The sequence below is a fragment of the Saccopteryx bilineata genome, chromosome 1 (assembly GCF_036850765.1).
Source record: "Saccopteryx bilineata isolate mSacBil1 chromosome 1, mSacBil1_pri_phased_curated, whole genome shotgun sequence".
NCBI lineage: Eukaryota > Metazoa > Chordata > Mammalia > Chiroptera > Emballonuridae > Saccopteryx > Saccopteryx bilineata.
The window spans coordinates 82,047,539-82,069,027 of record NC_089490.1 but is presented as its reverse complement, the minus strand read 5'-3'; the positions used below and the strand labels follow the sequence as shown (position 1 = coordinate 82,069,027).

General features: G+C 48.7%; 2 protein-coding genes across 29 annotated transcripts in view; one reads left to right on the top strand and one right to left on the bottom strand.

Moving 5' to 3' along the window:
• PPARA (peroxisome proliferator activated receptor alpha) overlaps positions 1-9,269 on the top strand; it is a 69,805-nt gene extending 60,536 nt beyond the window's left edge. For 20 of the 22 annotated variants that reach the window (XM_066255328.1, XM_066255412.1, XM_066255371.1 and 17 more), the window contains one exon: positions 2,282-8,733. In XM_066255328.1, the coding sequence (XP_066111425.1) occupies positions 2,282-2,529 (248 nt within the window). In that variant the 3' untranslated portion in view covers positions 2,530-8,733. Of the gene's footprint in view, positions 1-2,281; positions 8,734-8,884 lie in introns of those variants that run through there. The other 2 variants (XR_010728988.1, XM_066255419.1) reach the window with 2 other exon arrangements.
• Positions 9,004-17,639, bottom strand: LOC136323581 (cysteine-rich DPF motif domain-containing protein 1-like). 7 transcript variants are annotated; one of them, XM_066255464.1, is made up of 4 exons: positions 16,758-17,639; positions 12,577-12,689; positions 11,509-11,620; positions 9,004-10,058 (listed from the first exon to the last, which is right to left on the bottom strand). In XM_066255464.1, exons 2-4 carry the CDS (start codon positions 12,687-12,689, stop codon positions 9,912-9,914), a joined length of 372 nt encoding a protein of 123 aa, XP_066111561.1. In that variant the 5' UTR covers positions 16,758-17,639; the 3' UTR covers positions 9,004-9,911. The 7 variants fall into 7 exon arrangements, 6 of the variants coding, with proteins under 6 accessions (XP_066111561.1, XP_066111552.1, XP_066111568.1 ...); XM_066255455.1 differs by lacking the exon at positions 16,758-17,639 and adding an exon at positions 16,608-16,729; XM_066255471.1 differs by lacking the exon at positions 16,758-17,639 and adding an exon at positions 16,501-16,595.
• Positions 17,640-21,489: the final 3,850 nt, after the last annotated feature.

Below are 21,489 nucleotides of genomic sequence, written 5' to 3'. Positions count from 1 at the left end.
AGTATTCTACAGAGTGCCATACACGTGTCAGAACAGTCATGGTCACTATTGGCAAGTTGACGCTGTTTCATAGTGAAAGTGTCAGTAGCTTGTTGGCAGCGGCTGCAGATTGCTTCGCTGAAGGAAATCATCCCGGGGAGGGGGACGGGGGAAGCTGGGCTCTGCGGCCCCTGATTTCTGGCTCAGTGTCACATGCCCTTCAGTAGCACTGTCTCGGGTCTAAGAAGGTCATTCCCCTACTGTTGAGTTCGTTCATCGTACCCAGCCTTGGGGGAGTCTGATGGGGCGCCTGTCCCCACCAACTCCTGGAAGCTGTGCTGTCCACTTGATGGCTTCACTTGCAGAACTGAGGCTGCCTCCACTGCCCAGAGTCCATCAGGGGTGCTGGCTGAGGACTGCCCGCCCCATGAGGCCTGTCCCTGTTACTACCCAGCTGGGCAGCCGGGTGGGTGGAGGCAATCCTTACGTTCTGGCAAAAAGTGTAAAATGGCCAATGAGCTGTGCATGATCCGTCATTGTTCTTTGGACGTTTGGGGTGTGTGTTATGGGTACAGAGCAGTTGAAGAGTTACTTATAAGCACTGTGACCACAGTTTCATAAAGAAATGATAGCCATGTATCAATTCAATATAGAAGAATGGCTGGTGAGATGTACCATAGACCTGTATGATGGGGTTAACATTATCGGGTGTTCACTTCATTTTTGTTTGTGTGTTTCTGTTTAAAATGTTAATAGTTACAGTTAACCCTTGAACAATATAGGTTTCAACTACATAGGCCCACTTTCACTCAGAATTTTTTTTAGTATATATACAGTTGATCTACACAGGCTTTGTATCTACAGACTCTTCTAGCCATGTAGTTAAGCAGTTGGGAATCTGTGGATGAGAAGGCTGGATGTCTGCACTGATCAGTGCCATTTTATATGAGGCATGTCAGCATCTGTGTCTTTCGGGCTGCAGGGGCTGCCAGAACCAGTCCCCCAGAGATACCCTGGGACTACAGTTAAGTTTAGGGGGGTAGTCAAAAGTTAGATGTGTATTTTCGATGGTCCAGGGGTCAGTGCTCCTAACTTCTGCATTGTTCAAGGGTAATCTGTGTATTTTACAACCAAAAAAAGAAAAAGTTCTACATCATGAGCAGCACTTTTGAAAATTGTAGTGAATGAGGCTTTAAACTGTTGATTGAATATGGGTTGCGAGGTGGTAGGGGGTGTATTTTCTGGACCGAGCGCAGGACACCTGGTTGGTGGGAACTGTGACCCGTCCCGCACCAGCCCTCCCACTGCGGGTCCCAGCGTCCTCTCCCGCTGGCATCTGTCCTCCATGTCTACCTCACTTTGCTTGCCTCCACCTGATCCACGTTGGGACGTACCTGTAACCAACCTGTCACAGTGCTCCCCATGGCCAGACCCAGGTCTCACATGATCACTGTCCTGGAACCTCGCTGAAAAGCTCAAAACCAAGTATCTAGGCCCTGGCCGGTTGGCTCAGCAGTAGAGCGTTGGCCTGGTGTGAGGAAGACCCGGGTTCGATTCCCGGCCAGGGCACATAGGAGAAGCGCCCATTTGCTTCTCCACCCCTGCCTCCCTCCTTCTTCTCTGTCTCTCTCTTCCCCTACCGCAGCCAAGGCACCATTGGAGCAAAGATGGCCCGGGCGCTGGGGATGGCTCCTTGGCCTCTGCCCCAGGCACTAGAGTGGCTCTGGTCGTGGCAGAGCGATGCCCCAGAGGGGCAGAGCATCGCCCCCTGGTGGGCAGAGCGTCGCCCCTGGTGGGCATGCCAGGTGGATCCCGGTTGGGCGAATGCGGGAGTCTGTCTGACTGTCTCTCCCCGTTTCTAGCTTCAGGAAAAAAAAAACAAAAAAAACAAAAAACAACCACCAAGTATCTAGTTCTAACCCAGGAAGAAGCATTTCATCTCCCATATTATGCAGAATTGCTTGTTGTCATCATCGTCCGAATGTCTACTTACCCCTAATGTTTGGGTTTTTTTTACCTGACGGGCAAATCCAACACGAAAGGGCCAAACCGAAAGGTCTAGTCGATGTACGGTAGCCTAAATATTTAGAAACAAGTGTTTGTGCTGTCTGCCCCAGTTAGGCCTAGTGACTTTGGAAACATCTAGTTGTCTTCTAGGCAGGTCTACGGTATCTAAAGCCCGGCAGCTTCAGGTGAGAAAGGCCAGATGAGATGAGGATATTGGTTTCTCAGGCTGATCAAGTCATTGAATGTTACCATGATGATGATCAACTCAATCATCTCTTCTTTCCTTTGGGGATAGATCGCCCCGGCCTCCTAAATGTCGGACACATTGAAAAAATGCAGGAGGAGATTGTGCACGTGCTCAAACTTCAACTGCAGAACAACCACCCCGACGACACCTTTCTCTTCCCAAAACTGCTTCAGAAGATGGCGGACCTGCGGCAGCTGGTCACTGAGCACGCGCAGCTGGTGCAGGTCATCAAGAGGACAGAGTCGGACGCTGCGCTACACCCGCTGCTGCAGGAAATCTACAGGGACATGTACTGAGTTTTTCGTGAATGCACAAGGACAGGGGAATTTGTCAAGGCCTTTTGAAGGTGGCAGCACCACAGAGGGGACATGGGATCAAGGCCACTTCATCCAGACGCCAGCCATTTAACCCTCGAGAACGGGAAGCGTGTGCCCTAGGTAACCGCGACCCCATTCCATACCACCTTCCTTTCTTTTTTTAACCCAGCACTTCTAAGAACATGGAGTCGGGGCTTGGAAAATTTGGGAGAGTTGATGTTCAGCCGTCTGATTTGAGCCTGCCTGGTGTTAATCGATGCAGATTTCTTTAGATCACGTTAGTGGTTTTTACCACTGAATGACCTGGTGACCTCAGACGAGTGGTCTGTTTTCCCCTGAGCACCACTCTTGACTCTTGGGCTCCTTTATAATTTTAAAAACTAATCAGCACTTTTTTAACTTTTGTAATCCTGTCCATCTAGATGTAACCAAAGGTTAGGTATTTTAAAAGCGGCAGAATATTTATTCAGAAGACTTTCATTCTCTTTTCCTGGATCCGAAGAGGGATGAAGTACTGTGTTTTAATCAAAGGATTTAGAGTGTCAGAGGGTTATTTGATAAGCTATCGAAAATGCGGCCATTGTGTTGTGTTCAGTTTACTGTTTTCATGGTTGTAGCCAACACATGGAGAGAAGCCAGTCTCCAGGTTCACGTGGACGGTCCTGGAGAACTGCACCTCCGCCGCACTCTGGTCTGGATCACGGGCCTGGACACAGCTGGCCTCTTTGGGCAGGAGGGTGATGACCTCGAGAGTACCTCAGCATCCCAGCCCTTTTGCCTGGTTCCTCTCAAATCTGAACTAACCCAGTTGGGCTGTTTGGGGGCCACAGTAGTGTTTCCAGGGCAACCTGACAAATTTTTTGTGAATCTTCCTCTCTCTGGGCCCCTGGTGTCAAGGCAGCTCCTTGGTATTTTCCTTTTTTTTTTTTTTTTTTTTTTAATATGTAGCTTTATTTTTGTAACTCTTGGTGGTAGTACCTCCTCCCTGGAGTGAGAAGACAAGGCCAATGCGACTTCATTGCAGGGGAGGGCAGGTGGGGGAAGGGAGGTGGCACAAACAAAGTCCTTTTAAATGTGATTTCACTTAGTCTCAGGATTCACAACAGGCTGGTGGTTTTTACAAAGATTGATAGTTAAGTGTCCTTTTCCAACTACATATGTAAGGTGGTATTCCCAACCTCTAAAACATTTGTTTCAGCCTTAAAGATCAACTCCTCAGCCTTGGTCTACCTGGGAAAGTAATGGTGACCGTGTCTAAAGCCCATAGGCCCAGAAGCACTCTTTCTTCCTGTCACTTGAGTAGATCCAGTGACCCATCAGACATTGTTGGCAGCCCCTCCCACCACCCAGCCAAAAAGGGCTGCACCTGCCAGTGCCTAGTGTGTCACAGGCACAGCCGCTAGAACCTGGTGTATCCTTGATGCCCCTCCCCCTCTGTCTGGTGCTTTAAGGTCATTATCATTTATTATTAAAGAAGGACTAGAGTGGATGTTGGTAAAGTTCCAAAGAGCAGCATTAGGAAAATGTAACAGCAGAAAGAACACGAAAACTGCGAGACTTCCGGTAGAAAAAACACTGCAAGTTACAATTAGGACGCACTTTAAAATATTCTGCATATGGTGTTTGTTTTGTTTAAGATTCAATCAAAGGATCTTCTGGAAGCAAATGACAATATTTCCACATATGAATGACACCAAGCAAGAGATCACCTGGGTCAAGAAGGAGCACCCATTCCAACATTCCTCCCTAGAATGCAACCCTGCAACTGTTGCAGCTGGAGAGGCATGGCCGTCTAAGGACATGGGGTTGGAGGCTGGATTCCAGTGCCAGATTGGCATTGTCTCCATTGACCACTGGCCGCGGAAAGTGAGCCTCGAGACCCAGGCTTTCAGAAAAATTGTTCATTAAATGACTTTTATGAAATAGTGTTTCATGGAACCCATCTAAAGTAGCCCATTGCCTCACACTTTCTGCAGGAAGAGTCTAGGTGAGGGAAGGCACGGGTTGTGCGTTAGCAGCGTTCCTGAGCTATGGTTCTCTTGGGACCTGGCTAGATACCAGTCATGTCCATGGGGAAGCCACAGAGGAGGCCCCAGTTGACCTCAGCTTGAAAGTCACTTGCACATTGTTCAGTTTTAACAGGAAGAAAATCACACATTCCGTGCATCTACAGAGTCACTAACTGCCACTCAGGAGATTTTGGGTCAGCTAATCAGAATGATTTCGCAGAGCATCCTCAACAGTCATTGCATATTGGCGTTATTTACCAGCTCAGTATAGGTGTTATTTCCCAGAGGGACTGGATAAAAAGTGCACCTGTGCACGCTGAGTTCCCATGAATGTCAGCACAAAGTGTAACAGAAAGGTCCTGATGGGTTCGAGAAGCTACTGACCACGAGCAGGAAGCCACCTACTTGAGGGCGAATGCACCCCATCACCCATTTGTCAGCAAGTCTGTTAAACCTGCTTCTTTGAGGAGTCACATAAAGGCAGAGCTCAAGGCACAAGCCAGACCCTTTGTCTTTGTTTGATGTGTCGTAATGAGTAAACTATCCACTCAGCCACTGCTGCCTCCCCAAGTCCTCAGCATGTCAGCTACCTCATTAGATGTATCAAAAGGCACTGGTACAATGATGGTGCTCAAACCACTGTGGCCCTAACCACCTGTGATTAGGACTCAAAGGTTGCATGCTCAATCCCCTACCCCCCACAGAAATGGAAAGTTAAATGACCTTCAGAAGAAACTTTTGTTATTTAAAGGGAACGTCCAAGACACGCATGCGCAGAAGTTGCTGTTCAGTGTAGTGAAGCTGAGCTTGAGTGTGACACAGTTTGGGAGCAGAAGTGATGGCTGGGCCCACAGTGACCCACGCACTAAGGCTTCCCCTCCAGCTACACTGGCTGGCCGCCTGGAAGCCTGTTTGTGGGGAAATCCTGCCGGAGGAGGATGAAAGAGCCGCCTCTGTGCCAGCCATATCAGACTGGAACGTCCCAAGGTCTGGCCCTGGGGTCAGACCTGTGCCTCTGTGCAGGACGCCCAGCGTTTCCCGCCTCCTCCTCCCTTACAAACTACAGTGACACCAAGCACATGGGGTCCCAGCACCCAGATGCACATGGTTCTTTTTGGCCTTCACCCAGTGGTCACACCTGTTTCTGGAATGTCTTAGGAACTCCTGTCTAAATTTGGTTCCATTGTTTCAACGGAAGAGTCCAGCACTCCCAGCTAAAACGGATTTGGCACTGGCCTGGCCTTTGGTTGCGGGCTTCCACGGACCCAGGGAAAGCCAGCCACCTTCAAAGTACCTCTTCAGCCCATGTGGCCTTTCACACGCAGACCCCGATGGGTAAGCATGCCAAGTGCTGGCATGTTCCCACCTGTGTTATGGATCTTAAAAACATTCAGAGCAGGTTCCCGTCGTCTCCCCTGGTTCTCAGCTGCTCGAGAGGCTCAGGACAGAATCACTCGCATTGCAGAGTGAAACTGCCCAGGGATGAAAGGCTTTTCTGACCACAGTGACCTTTGGACGGCACAATCGGAAGTGAAGTGATGTTTTAAGGACCAGTCAGCTATGCTGTAGTGGGAGAAAAAGACACAGGTGGTGACACATGTGGCCTTGGCCACCAGCACAGTTTGACTGGCATGGCTCGAACGGGGATGCTCTTCAGTGCCATGAAGTCGGCGAGCATGTTCCTCTTTCTGCATCCAGGGACTTTGCCGGGGCACGTACTCCTCTGAGAGACCTTCCCAGAAAGAGCTAAGTTTTGATGAGATTTACACATATATTAGGTGCCTTTTTAAAAATATATAACTCAAAAAAATTGTCATCAACCCCGAACCTATGAAATATGAGAGGAAGAATAAAAGTGACACAGTTGGTCTGACTCAGAACACTGTGTTTCTCTGGGAAATACACTATCACAACGAAAATGTGCCATTGGAAGTTTTGTAAAAGAAAAAGGATGAGTTCTTGCTCTAGTTTAAGTAATTCCATAATGCTTTCCATGATGCTATTTTTGTGAAATGCAGCATGTTCTTCAACTTTATTTAAGTAGAGTGGGCGGCAGGTTGATTTGAAAAAAAAAAAATGGCTGTGTGTGGCCGCCTTGTTAGGAGAGTGAGGCCGCTGCCCTGGCCGCTCTCCGCACAGCCCTTCCCCCAGCTCCAGGCGCCCCTCAGGTCCGCGGTGGGGCTGCCCACTGACCATGCGCTTCTCACCATTTCAGTCTGAGACACTAGAAGTAGAACCGTGTACTTCCCCCGCCCCGAGAAAAGGAGGGGGCGTGTCATGGGGTGCAGCTGAATGCAGCCACGTTCTGTTGGAACCCTTTGTCAGCTGCACCCATGTCTGTGTCACATCATGTTTGAAGCAACGGACAGCATCAAGGATTTCTGTGGCCCCATGGTTGTTAAATGCATTATCTGCCAAAACAAAAAACCCGAAAAACCTAAGAAACCTCCAAGTCTTATATCAGAGTCGGCAAATTAAGACCTGGGTCAAGTTTTTTGTTTTTGTTTTTTCTTTAAAATATAATTGTTAGTTTGGATCAAATGTGAAAAAGTTCCATGTTTTTCTCCGGAGCAGGGAACACAGCGGCCTCCTCTTCTCTTGCCCTTGGCCCAGCAGCCTCTAAAAACAGTTGTCACGATGCACTACAGTACCAGGTAGGCCAGCTGGTGACAGACAAGCCTCTCCTCAAACCCCGCCTCCCCGGACCGGAAGGGAGTGAGCCGGGGCGGGGCCTCTGCTTAGCCTCCTCAAGGCGGGGAGGTCAAGCTTCATTCAGTCTAGAAGACCTGACTGATCTTTTCAAGGTAAAAATAAATCATTCACTTCGGGGAAATGTCTTTTCTTTTTTAAAAGCACAGTTGGTCTGTTTCTTTTTTTCTTCTTCAAGCCTAAAATAAAATGTACCTCACACAAGATGACTACCACTCAGTACCATTTTCAGTTAAGATTACAGTATTGGTGTTCAAGTTATTACTATTTTTTTCTACACTGTATAATAAAAAAAGGAACTGTGTTAATAGCTGTATCTTAAATACTGTGATTTGAATTAAAAAAATCCTAATATAAATATTTTACTAACTTACAATTGTATCTAATAACAAACACTAGGTTTTTTTGTTTTTTTAATCAGTGTTAATTGACATATACTCTTAGTAATCTGGCTCTTGGACCTACTGGAAAGAGGAGGTGCGGTATCACAGCCGAGATGGAACCGCATGCACCATGCACGTCCTAGTTCTTTGTGTCTCCTGACCTGTAAGAATTTATTCCAGTGTAAATCCCTCCCTCCCCACATGATGTGCAAGAAGCACAGTGACTCTGCCTTGATCAATTTCTACCAGTGAGGCTGCCTGAGATCCAGGTTAGCAGTCACTGACATCCCAGCAGTGCCTGGTAGGCCACAAATGGCACCTGGGTCTTAAGTGGCCGTCTGCAGGGAATTTGTACCTGTGGGTTATTATCAAAGAACTCTGTGATCTGAGATATGCTGACGGAGAGTGCGTGCTGCCTGCCTGTCCGGCAGCCTCGAGGATGGCCCAGCCGAAGCAGAGAGCACAAACCGCAGACCCCGAGGATTCTCCATTTGTTCCCTGATCCAGACAGCACGTTCACTCACCATGTGTTATGTATCCCACCCCCCCGCCAGGGATACACATCGGGACAGTGCAGATCTCTAAGTGAGGCCTGAAGTTGGCCCCCTGGCACGTTTCTATCACTATTCCTGGGTGCCTTACACTCTGAAAGCATGTAGGGGCTGACAGACCTCTTGCTTTTACAGTGAACAGGAGACGTTCCAGAGCAGATCTTTTTCAGCAGTCTCCAGCATCCACACCAGCTTAGAAGACCTCTGGGTCAGGTGGGGTCCAGGGCCTCAGGAAGCAGGGCGTGAGGAGCGTGGCAAGTGGCAGGTGGACATCTTCCTACTCGCCTTAACTGATTGTGGTTTCAGGCAATTAGAAAATAGCTATAAAATAACTAATTTTTCAAAATATTGGGTCTTACTCATTTTCACGTTTAGGAAAATGAACTGATCATATATATTGATTATATCCTAAATTTATGGGAACTGATGTATTTGGATTGTCCTACTGTAAGACTGATGAATGTAAAGACTTAATTTCAGGGTACCGTTTTGCCTTAATGGTTTAAAAAAATAAACTATTTTTAAAAATTATTTGGTGAGTGTTGAGTAATGCTGTGAGACGAACTGTTGGGTTTGCAGCTGAACCCCCAGCAGTATTATCTGCCCACAGCCGGGAGCAACCCTATCCCAGTTTAGTACTTGAGCTCTTCACCTGTACACAAGGTCTCTTTTTGTCCTTTAGAACAGAATGCACTGGGAGTGTGTGGCCCCGGACCATGACATCCACGTGTAAAGAAACATGAAGCAGGGAGCGCTTTTACAAGTGTGGGCCTCTGAGAATAAAACGCAGCACACAGGTCAGTCAGTACCAGCTCTTTAGTCATCCTCTCATCCAGCACACGTCCAGCGCGCTGGGCCGTGTAAGCTGGCCCTGCAGCAGTTACAAAATGAGAAAGTGCAGCACCTTCCCTTCAAGGACCAGCAGACGGACAGCAAGCTCACAGTCCAGGTATCACTAAGGTGGGGGTTGCTGTGAAGACAGGCGAGTCCTGGGCAGTGGTGCCACGGGACATCAGCATCCTGTGGGATGGACTTCACAGGCACAGAGTGAGTGCACTGTGGAGAGGGGCAGCAACCAAAAGAATGGTCTTGAGGTGCGGGCATGAGGGAAGGAGGCTGAGGGCATCCCTCTACCCTGGAGGAACTGGGCCAGGAGCCAGAACCGGAGTCAGGTCGACAAGAAGAGGCTGGAAGCACCAACACTTGACCTCCAGACCACTGCCGGGTCTGGAGCACTGGTGTGACCACAGGGTCTCCCCACACTGGGGCGGCTCCGAGGCAGTGGGCCTTTGTGCCTGCGCTGCTGTGTTCACAGGGCCCAGCAGAGCAGCATGGCACGTGGAGACAACTTGTGGATCTGACCCACACTACGAAGGGCACATGGGCCCTTCAGTCAGGCCTGGCCGTGTGTGGCCAGGAAACAGCCCGGGACGACCCTATAGGAAGGGTGGAGCCCCAGTCCAGGTGAGAGCGAGGGGGCCAGCAGGGCTGACCGTGGCTTCCCGTGGATCCATCCCCATGCCCAGCACTGCGGGAGCTCTGGAGCATGGGGCTGGGTTCGCAGGGTGCCTCCTCTGCATAGTTTCCAGCCCTGTTTCTGCTGCAGATGGGACCCCATCTCCCTAGAGCTCCTGACACTGCTCCAGACTGCCCAGAAACGAGGCCGGCACAGCGGTGCCCAGCTCAGCCTCAGGCTACGGAGGCTGCACTCAGGTCAGAGAGCTCGGCTGGCTGGCAGGCCTCTTTGATGGAACTTTCCTTTTTTCCAGGTCTTGCCGAATTTCCTGAGGGAAGGCATGAATGTTCTTCTGGACATAAGGGAGGCAGAACCGCTTGCAGTAGAACAGACTGCACTCCTGGAAGAAAAAGTGAGGGCTGAGAACTGGGGGCTGGTGCAGCTCCTCCCTGAGACCAGCCCCTCCCAGTGTACAGGGGTAGGGGCAGAGCAGGGCCAGAGCACACATGGGGCCGTGTGAGGAGATGGGAAGGGGTAGCTGGAGCCAGAACAGCTAGAGTAAGACTGCAGCCCACCCAGGGGCCTGGCCAGCCAGCTCAAGTAACGTCTGTGGTCTTCACCAAGAGAGAAACGATGCAGAGGGGCCAGCCAGAATCAGACCCTGCAGACCAGAGGTCGGGAACCTTTTTGGCTGAGAGAGCCATGAACGCCACGTATTTTAAAATGTAATTCCGTGAGAGCCATACAACAACCCGTGTACATTACACATTATCCAATAAAAATTTGGTGTTGTCCTGGAGGACAGCTGTGATTGGCTCCAGCCACCCGCAACCATGAACATGAGCGGTAGGAAATGAATGGATTGTAATACATGAGAATGTTTTGTATTTTTAACATTATTATATTTTTTATGAAAGATTTGGCTGTGAGCCAGATGCAGCCATCAAAAGAGCCACATCTGGTTCGTGAGCCATAGGTTCCCGACCCCTGTTGCAGACAGTGGGTGTTGGAGGGTTGGAGGGTTTTTGGAACGTGGGAATCACTGAGGCTTCCTCCCTCCTGTCCAGTCTCATCACCCTGTCATTTCTAACTTTGAGAGATGGAGGAAGCTGACTGTTTAAATGTGGCCTGTGGTACAACTCCCTTGTTCACCTTCATCCCCAGGCAGGATGCTCAGGGACCTCTGGGAGGGCAGGATCACTCAGACTACAGGAGCCACGCTCCTCAGCTACACCACACCACCACCGTCAGGCCTTGGGTTTTAAAACAATAGGCTCAGCTGTGCCACTGAACTTGGCCCTCAGCCTCTCTGAACCTCAGTTTCCTCACCTATGAAAGGGGTGGAATACTGCTTTGGGGTGGGATGAAGGACGCCTCACTGGTGAAGCAGGTCCCAAGTGCAGAGCCTGGCAAACAACTAGTGCTCAGAAAAGCATAGCTCCTTCCTCTGGAAGGTCCCACAAGAATAGTTAGAAAGGTACCATCCTGTGGAGGGGCAGAGACTATTGGGGGCCACTAGAGGTGGTGCAGAGCCTCCAAGAACCTATTTTCTACACCTCAGCTCCCACATAGACCCTCCGACTGACCCCAGTTAGCCCCACCTATCCCCTACCCTCTGTTGGCTGAGGGACCACCTACAATGGGGCAGACCAGCTAGCCTCTAACATCTACCCCTGCTGCCCCCCTCCAGTGACTGTGAAGGTCCTAGGATTACTGTGGCGAGGAAAGGCTGGTGGCACTCTGTCCTTGATAAAGGTTCATGTGCCACCTCTCCCGCAATCATGTATGTGTGGCCCCAGACATGGGGGTTGGGGAGAGAAGGTGGCTCCAGTCACATGTGGCTTACACACCGGACCCACACACACCAGCCGGCTGCAGACGCTGCGCCTGGAGCCGAGGATCAGGAATCGGTCCTTGTCAGGGGTGAAGGGATCCTTCATGATGTAGCTCTCCTCCAAGAGGCTGCAGGACAGTAAATGATCCCAGCGTCGGACACTTTGCTGATGGAAGCCCGCAGCAACATGGCCCTTCCTGGGCCTGCACACTGTGCCGGATCAGCCCCTGCCCTGTGCTCTGAAACAGTCGTAGTGGAGGCCACCACTCCTTCTTGGCCAACAGAGGCGCAGCTGCAGCCTGAGCCCCCAGACCTCAACCCGATTCACCAGATGAGGCAGGGGCCACGAGGCATCCATCCAAGTTCTCCAAGCCCTTCCCTCACCCTACCACAGTGGTGCCCATTCCCTAAAAGCCTGTTTTCACGCTGGGAGAACCAGGTGCCTTACACATGTGTAAGGTGCTGGCCTCACCCCACACAACAGAAAGGAGACCCACAGGGTTCTGAGACACATCCCCGGTTTCGATCAGTAAAGGAACCCAGTCATATGGAAGAAGCCTTGCCCCTGCCACTTGTCCCGTGTGAGTAATGTTTGGGTCAACTTCTCTATGACATGGCACTTGAAGGATAAATTGAAGGTCAAGAATTAGTCCTGAGACCCAGTGGCTCCACTCCAGGACTTCTCTGGGCAGATCATCAGCTGATCCTCAGGACTTATTTCTACCAGTGCATGAGCTGCAAGGCAAGCAGGCTCTCTGCTGAGAACCAGCAGGAATGGCCACAGGGCCTGGCCCTACTGAGGAAGCCCCCTTTGCTTCTCTCAATCCAGCAGCTGAGCTGCTCAACCTGAGCCACAGAGCATCTTCACCCCACTGGAGCAGTACTGGACGCTGGGTTGAGAGGGGAGGAAGGGGCTTGGAGGTTCTGGAAGAGCTGGAGGGTCCTCAAGCCTTGCCTCATGCCTCTTCAGGTCACACCGAAGCATCTAGGGTTGGGCCTAAAGCCAACATCCAAGCCATGTGTCAAACTCAGGCCACCAGCTCTGTGGGCAGGGCCTCCTGAGCTACTGGACACTGATACTCACATGACAGACTGGGTGTCGGGGGCCTTTTGGCCCATGTAGCTGTATGGACCTGTCAAGGCACAGAGTTGGCACTCAAACACACCCAAGGGATGCTGCTCTGCCTCACATGCCATCTGCAAGATCAAGACACCAGGCACATCGCTTCAGAACCCAAACTGCACACATCTCAAGTGCCCCCACTGCATGATTTTTTTTTTTTTTGTATTTTTTTTTTTCTTTTCATTTTTCTGAAGCTGGAAACAGGGAGAGACAGTCAGACAGACTCCCGCATGCGCCCGACCGGGATCCACCCGGCACGCCCACTATGGGGCGACGCTCTGCCCACCAGGGGGCGATGCTCTGCCCCTCCGGGGGGTCGCCATGTTGCGACCAGAGCTACTCTAGCGCCTGAGGCAGCGGCCACAGAGCCATCCCCAGCGCCCGGGCCATCTTTGCTCCAATGGAGCCTTGGCTGCGGGAGGGGAAGAGAGAGACAGAGAGGAAAGCGCGGCAGAGGGGTGGAGAAGCAAATGGGCGCTCCTCCTGTGTGCCCTGGCCGGGAATCGAACCCGGGTCCTCCGCACGCTAGGCCGACGCTCTACCGCTGAGCCAACCGGCCAGGGCCCCACTGCATGATTTTAAGACAACAAAGGGAACCCTTTACAGACAAGCAACCTCAAGTTCAGAGTAAGTCCAAGACCTCCTCAAGGTCACACATTCGTTTCAAGTGTTTATGAGATATTTACCAAAAGCAGTAATATTCTGTTCCATAAAACAAGCCTCAAATGGTAAGAAACAGAATCAGAATCAAGAACACTCTCCAATCCCCACAAAATCACTAAATTAAAATCAGTAACAAAAAGATACCTGAAAAAAATCTCCAAACATTTGGAAATGAAACAATATACTTCTTAAAAATATACCTCATCATTTCATTAAAAAAACCACAAGGGAAATTAGAAACTATTTTAACTAAATGACTAAAATACAGCCCATCAAGACATGTAAAATGCACATAGGCTGTGCTTGCAGAGAAATGCACAGCTTGAAATGTTTAAATTGGGAAAGAAGGTTTCAAGTCAGTCATCTAGGTTTCTACCTTAAGAAGCTAGAAAAAAAGCAAATTAAAGCCAACATAAATAAAAAGAAGAAAATTATAAAGGACAGAAATCAAAGAAATAGAAAATGACAAACAAAAACCCACAGAGCTTGGGTTTTATCGGGGAAAGTCGATAAAACCCAAGCTGGTGATTCCAAAACATCAATAAAGTTGACACCTTCTAACTACTGATCAAGAAAAATGAAGATGAAAATCACCACAAACAGGAACAAAAGAGGAAGGAGCACTAGGAACACAGACATTAAAAGGAAAATAAAGGGATACAGTGAATAACTTTACCAAGTACATATGACAACGTACCTGAAGTGGACAGATTTCTTGGGAAAATACAACAACAAAACACCAATTATCAAAAGTGACTCAAAAAGAAATAGAATACCTGAATATCCCTATATCTAGTCAGAAAATTGGTTTCCTCATTTAAATTCTTCCCAAAAATTGAGATAAAACAATACCAGAAAAAGAAAAAAAAAATGAATCATGCCTAGATGGCTTAACCGCACTGTTAAGCATTAAAGGAAGAAACAGTACCAAGATACAGAAACTCTATCAAGATTCAGAATGTAAAGCAGCGGTTTTCAACCTGTGGGTCGCGACCCCAGCGGGGTCGCCTAAAGCCTTCTGAAAATACATAATGCATATCAGGTATTTACATTCCGAATCATAACTGTAGCAAAATTAGTTATAAAGTAGCCACCAAAATTATTTTTTGGTTTGGGGTCACCGCAATATGAGGAACTGTATTGCGGGGTCACGGCATTAGAAAGGTTGAGAACCACTGATGTAAAGAGAAGCACTTTGGTGGTGATTTTAGGAGGCCATGTGACAGAGACAGCAAAATTGGCAGGATTACCCCAATACCATTAACCACACAAAGCAATTACAGGAAAACTACAGACTAATATCTTTCATTAACCCAGACACAAAAGTCTTTAACAAAATATTACCAAATTGAATTTAGTAATATAGAAGAAGCCTCATGCATCATGCCTGAGTGGATTCAATCCCAGGAATGCAAGGTTGGTTTAACATTAGGAAGCCAATGAGGACAATTTATGATACTAACAAAAAATAAATAAAAAAAAGGAAGAAAACCGCAGTATCATTTCAATATATGCATTAAAAAGCATGACAAAATTCAACAGAATTTACAAAATCCAAGGCTCTGGGTGATGCTTCAAATCTAAGGGGCTCCTCAGCTCACTACAGAATAAACTCCCTTCTGTAACATTCGAGGCCTCTTTAAGGTAGGTATCATGCGATGGCTGGTTGGCTCTGGCAGAGCGTCACCCTGTATGTGCATGTCCTGGGTTTGATTCCCAGTCAAGGCACACAGAAGTGCCCATCTGCTTCTCCACCCCTCCATCTCTCATTCTCTCTCTCAATGCTGCAGCCATGGTTCAATTAAAGCAAGTTGGGCCTGGCCGGCTAGCTCAGCGGTAGAGCGTGTCTGCCTGTTGTGTGGAAGCCCTGGGTACAATCCCCAGTCAGGGCACACAGGAGAAGCAACCATCTGCTTCTCCACCCTTCCCCCTCTACTTTCTCTCTCTCTTCCCCTCCCACAGCCAAGGCTCCATAAGAGAAAAAGTTTGCCCCGGTGCTGAGGATGGCTTCATGGCCTCCGCCTCAGGTGCTAGAATGACTGGTTGCAATGGAGCAACAACCCAGAATGGCAGGGTGACACCCCCTACTGGGCATGCCGGGTGGATCCAGGTCAGGTGTATGTGGAAGTCTGTCTCTCTGCCTCCTTGCTTCTCACTTCAGAAAAATAATTAATTAAGAAAGCAAGCAAGTGTGTTGGCCCTGGGTGCTGAGGATAGCTCCATGGCCTTCACCTTAGGCACTAATAAGAGTTCCGTTATCAAGCAACAGAGCAACAACCTCAGATAGGCAGATCATCTCCTGTAGTGGGCTTGCTGGTCAGCCATAGGCATGCATGCCCCCAGTATGTCTCTGAATTTCTTGCCCTCCCTTCACTAAATTTTTTTTTTTTAAAGGGCATTATCTTTTCCCATCACTCCCCCTTCACCACCAGACTTCCTAACCTTCAGAGAGTCCTTTCTTTCTTTTTTTTCTTTTACTCTTTCTAAAGAGAAGGAGGGAGGGGAGAGGGAAAGAGAGAGAGACATCCATTTGTTGTTCCCCTTATTTATGTCATTACTGGTTGATTCTTCTATGTGCCCTGACCTGTACTGAACGTTCAACCTTGGCATGTCTGGACAATCTTCTACCGATTGAGCTACCTGAACCAAGGTCGGATACTCCGGTTTATTCACTCCCTTCTACGTTTTCCACCCTGCTTGTACGTCTTTAAGCAGTCTTTGACCCGTGTTTTAATAACTTTCATTACTTTTGGAAAGTTCTTTACCACGACTGCCCTTTTCATTCTCCTTCTTCTGCTGGGATGCGAAGTGCAAGGACGTTGGGCTGTTCGCTTCCTCCCACGCTTCCTGCACCCTCTATGCTGGGTCTGTGTTTTTTCACGCCCTTCACTCTCCGTGTCTCAGTGTGGGGACTTCTATGGGCCATCGCACATTCTTTTCTACTTTCTCCCTTGGCCTGTCGCGACCGAGCCCGCCATCCTTCAGCGTGCCCTCTGCAGGCATTTTCCGTCTCGGCTGTCTCGCGTCCCTAATCTCTACATCCGACCATTCCTCGTAGCTTCCTGAAATGCCCTCTGTAGACGTCAGGAGGTCCCGCGCGTCCTACGGACCCCGAGAGCTCCGCAGCCCGCCGCCACCCGGTGGCCCTTCCCGAATACTCCATCCCCGTCCCCAGCGCCGCGGGCAGCGGCTCCGAACATAGGCACTCGGAACCCTGCAGACCTCCACAGAGAGGCCAAGGCCTGCGGCGAGCAGCGGGAGCTGGGAGGAACGAGGGGCGGGCCGTCAGCGCATACGCCCCTGCCAGGCAGCCAGGCCGCTCCACTCACCTCCGCCAGTTGCTGCCACTGACTATCGAGCTGGCTCGAAAGCCACAGCGTGTGCGCAGTCCCGCCCTACCGCTTTCCCCGCCTCCTCTTCCTCCCTGACCGCCTACAGAGCGTGCGCGGCCCCAGCCCCCTCACCCCCCAGCTATGGACCTGGGCGCATGCGCTGTGCGCGGTGGACTTCGGTCTAGACTTCCGCCTCCGTTGAGTCCTTCTGGTCCACGGGTTTTGAGTGTTGCTCCGGCCAGAGGATGCCTGGTTGGCCTGCTGTTCTGGCTGCTTTTAAGTTTCTCGGCTTCTTTCGGTGTTCTCCACCGGGCTCTGCGGAGTCGAGGCCGCTGGTGCGCGGCCGGCTGATAACTTGCCTGCTCGGAGGTCAACCTCTGTTGCCACCCACGCCACTGGGACTCTCCTTGTACGCGCTGCTCATCACGCGCCTGAGCCTGAATATCCTGTTCTGTGCGGGGCGCTTGCTGACTCCGTTAGGACACAAGCGCCCTGGACCGCGGGCAGGGCCCACTGCCTAAGTAACAGAGGATGGGGTCTGCACGAGCCCTGTCGTTTCTTGAGACCTTTGTAAAGCCATGTGCACTTGCGACATGTCACCGCGCTCCTAGTGATCTAGGCACGACCATCTTCCAACCTCCTGGAAGCCGGTACCCCACCAGCTTCCAAAGGTTCTCCTGGCTCCCAGGTTCCCCTTGCCCCAGCTTCAGACAAGCTCTTCCCTATACCTGCAGTGATGGCACCACCCACCACCTCACGTCTGGCCTCCACTCCTGTGAGGCGCCAGTCTTTGCTTTTTCCTTTGAGGAATTAGGAAGTAAGGATTATACAAAGTACACTGCTCAGAAAAATTGGGGGATCAGGGAATGTGCAGATACTCCACTACTTTCAGCCCTTTGTAAATAGTCATTTCCACCAATGAAATAGAAGTTGGTTTTGCATCTCATTTGCATAACCAAACAACTTTCTTTGACTTGTCATTTGCTTTTCTGAGGTTTAATAAAAAAGAAATCAAATACTTTATTTTTTATTGCTTCACAGTCACTTTAAATATCCCCTAATTTTTGTGAGCAGTATATTTTAGTAAGGCAGGGGATGAACTACTCTTGGACCTGGGTGAGAGGTGCCCCTGCCCTGGGCCCCAGGATTTAACAAGCACTTTGATATTGGTCCTAGGAAATACTGTTCCACGAAGACACTGCTGAGGAGACACTCAGATAACTTAATAAAGGAAGAATTTATTAGTAGCTGGCGAAGCCTGTGAACTAGTAGCGCCTCCCCAAATTAGATTTTCTTACAGGTTATTTACCTTTACATTTGCCAAGCAATGGGCATGTAATTCCTTTGTTTAGGGTTTCCCAGGACTTAAGGAGAGGGGAGGAGGGTTTTGGTGGGTCAGCAAGGGGAAAGGGGTTTAGAGATCACTGCTTGTAGCTACATACAAATCCTGCTTTTCTTGCTTTGTGTTGTAGGTGGCTCTAAGCAACCATTTAGAGAATTATGGGATGTAGTTAATTTATAACTGGTTGACTCAGTTATCCCTACTGGCTCCTTTTCCTTGTATGTTTCTGGTTTCTCCCTCAAGGGAGAAGGGAGGCTTGCTCCCTCCTCAGTATGATCCTCAACTGTGCTTACAGCTGTGATATTCTTTGGATCAATTCAAAGCACAGAGGCTATTTAGGGCAGTGGTAATAACTCTGTATGATACTATAGTGGTGGATACCTATAATTGTACATTTATCCAGACTCATAGGATGGACCACACCAAGGGTGAACCCTAATGTGAACTATGGACTTGGGGTGATTGGTATGTGCTAATGTAGGTTCATCACTGTATGTAATAAATGAACCATTCTGGCGGGGGATGCTGATGGTGGAGAGGTGGTGCATTTGTGGGGGCAGAGGGTGTACAGGACATCTGAACCTTCTCAATTTTGATATGAACCTAAAACTACTCCAAAAATATTTTTATAAACTAAAATGACATCCAAATACAACATAGGAAATTAGAACTAGGAAACAGAAATAAATGTTTACTGGAGTCTAAAGAAGATTCGTGTACCTATCATCCCCAAACTATTTTCTGTGGAGACTATTTTCTGACTACTGTGGATCAAAGTATAGTCTCTACTGAAGAGAGATTTGAATACAATGAGCAACCAACTGTGGTTTTCAGTTTTTATACTATCTCAGCACTGAAAAATGTGAAAGGAGAAAAACCTAAGAAATACTGTATGATATAGATATATTGTAAGAAATGGTGGTAACAGTAAATAATGATAACATACAATGAAATGAAAATATCTTGTAATATATTCAGTAATAATGATAAGCCCTCCTCACAATGTTTAAACAGGATGTCAATATTCATGGTTCAATTCAAAATCTAAAGCTTAAATAATTTTATTGACAATTCTAGTTGATACTCAGCAGAGTGAAGATTCTCCCAACTGAAAAAATTAAAAACTATCTACAGCTGGACCGGGCAGTGGCGCAGTGGATAGAGTGTCAGACTGGGATGCGGAAGACCAGGTTCAAGACCCAGAGGTTGCCAGCTTGAGTGAGGGCTCATCTGGTTTGAGCAAAAGCTCATCAGCTTGAGCCCAAGGTCGCTGGCTCAAGCAAGAGGTTACTCGGTCTGCTGAAGGCCCGCGGTCAAGGCACGTATGAGAAGGCAATCAATGAACTATTAAGGTGTTGCAATGCGCAACGAAAAACTAATGATTGATGCTTCTCATCTCTCCGTTCCTGTCTGTCCCTGTCTATCCCTCTCACTGACTCTCTCTCTGTCTCTGTAAAAATAAATAAATAAATAAATAAAAACTATCTACAAACTATAATGACTCAGGAACAATCATCTAACTTGGCACTATTGTCAATACCCAATTTTGGGGAAATCTTTATGGTTATCAAAATAATGACTTCTCTGAAAGTCAGGCAAGGGAAAGCTTATGGAATACATATCTAATACAGTAGTTTATGGATTGTATTTGACATTTTACTCATACAAGCATCAGTGGCCTATTAAGAGAACAGCCAGAGGTACACAATAGTTCAGTTATCTTTGATATTTTGCCAGTTTTCAGCTACGTAACATATAGCTTTACATATAATTTTACTTTGTTATTGTGAAGGTGTTTTTGTCAAATAGATGGATGAAAGATATTTTATGTGATGGTGTGTAAGCTTGTTTTATAACCTTTAAATATGAACACATAGATTGGTCATGCTGTGCTGGGCCTTCACAATGTTAGGGGTGGGCTTGCTGGGAAAAATAGTCAGCAATATGTTGTGGCAATATTTATAAAATGTTGCATAAATGTGGTCTTTAAAAAGTCACTCATAAGCATTTTTGTTTTTTAATTTTTTTCAAAGTTAGAAGTGAGGAGGCAGTCAGACTGGAATACACCCGGCATGCCCAAAGGGCGATGCTCTACCCATCTAGAGTGTTGTTCTTTGCTGCAGGAGCCATTCTAGTGCCTTAGGAGGAGGGCATGAAGCTGTCCTCAGTGCCCGGGCCAACTTTGCTCCAATGGAGTCTTGGCTGCTGGAGGGGAAGAGAGAGAGAGAAGAAGGAGAGAGGGAGGGGTGGAGAAGCAAATGGGTGCTTCTCCTATGTCCTGGCCAGGAATCGAATCCAGGACTTCCACACGCCAGGCTGATGCTCTGCCACTGAGCTAACTGTCCAGGGCCACTCATAAGTGTTTTTAAAAATCACATTACCAGATATAGATGATGTCAGCGTAATGGCGTGGTAGGAAGTGATACCGATAAATCTCCCCCAAAACTCAACAAGATCTTCAACCAGAAACAGAAAAACCTATCCTTGGAGCCTCCAGATGTTTTGCAATACACCCGAAGGTATGGTCGAGTGAAAAATTGGCTAAATATATAATCAAACCCCGAAGGAAATAGGGAGTAAGAAATGCTCCGCTTTCCTCACTAACCTTAACAGGGCGGCTTTCACTGGGAACTGAGAATATAGAAACTGAGGCGGGTAAAGGGGGTGAATAGATCCAGGTCGCGGCACAAAAGGCCGAACCAGGCTGTAGCACGGAGATCCAAGCCGAGGAAAAACTGTGCCTGTGGCAACCCAGTCAATACAAGCTAAGACTCGCGCCAAACCCAGACAAAGAAAGACAAGTGGGGCAGCCATTTTCCCTGATTTCCTGGTCGGCGCACGCAGATAGTGGGCGAGAGATTCCTCCAACTGCCTCAGCAGTGGGCACCGTGTTATCCCACAGAGAGGCAGAGTCAGACGCCTTTGTGTGGGCCAAAAGCGGAATCTTGAGCCGCCCCAGCGCCCTGAAGGAGCTGCGCACTGGGAGGGAGTGAGAGCCAATTTCAATGCTGCAACTTTTCCGTGCGGGAGGTGGTTTCACTCAGAGGGTGAAGCGCCTGGCCTGATATCCTGGCCTGCACGCGCAGATAGTGAGTGAGAGTTTCCTCCAAGCACCCCAGGAGTGGGTGCCCACCCATGTTACCGGACAGAGTGGCAGAGCCAGAGGTCTTTGAGTGGGCGGAAGCCCCACCTGATTATGCTAGCAGCTCTGACTGACTGAGCCTTACCCAGAGCCCTGTGCTGAGTGGGAATAGAGTGGGGAGTTGCCAGCTCTTTGAGCCTCTAACTATCCAGGCAGAGGCAGCAGCAACCTCATAGCTGGATTATCAGGCTACTAAATGAGGAAGGAAACTAGGAGAGAGGCTCCAGGAACATGGACTCTCTCACTGTCAGAGCCTATAAATGCTAATGAGCCTCGACTGCCAACAAGACTAAAGCACAATACATGACATCGCCATAGAGACTTATCAACTACAAGCCTCTCTACCTGAGCATGCCAAAGGGGCAGAACCCGGGGTACAGAGTCATCAACCAGGA

Excerpts from the sequence above, each read along its gene's own strand:
- LOC136323581 (XM_066255430.1), bottom strand. The coding sequence starts at position 16,478 with ATGTTCGGAGCCGCTGCCCGCGGCGCTGGGGACGGGGATGGAGTATTC. Across the intron at positions 11,621-12,576 it reads CCCGACACCCAGTCTGTCAT|CCTCTTGGAGGAGAGCTACA; the intron begins GTGAGTATCAGT and ends ACTGTCCTGCAG. Across the intron at positions 10,059-11,508 it reads GGCTGGTGTGTGTGGGTCCG|GAGTGCAGTCTGTTCTACTG; the intron begins GTGTGTAAGCCA and ends TTTTTCTTCCAG.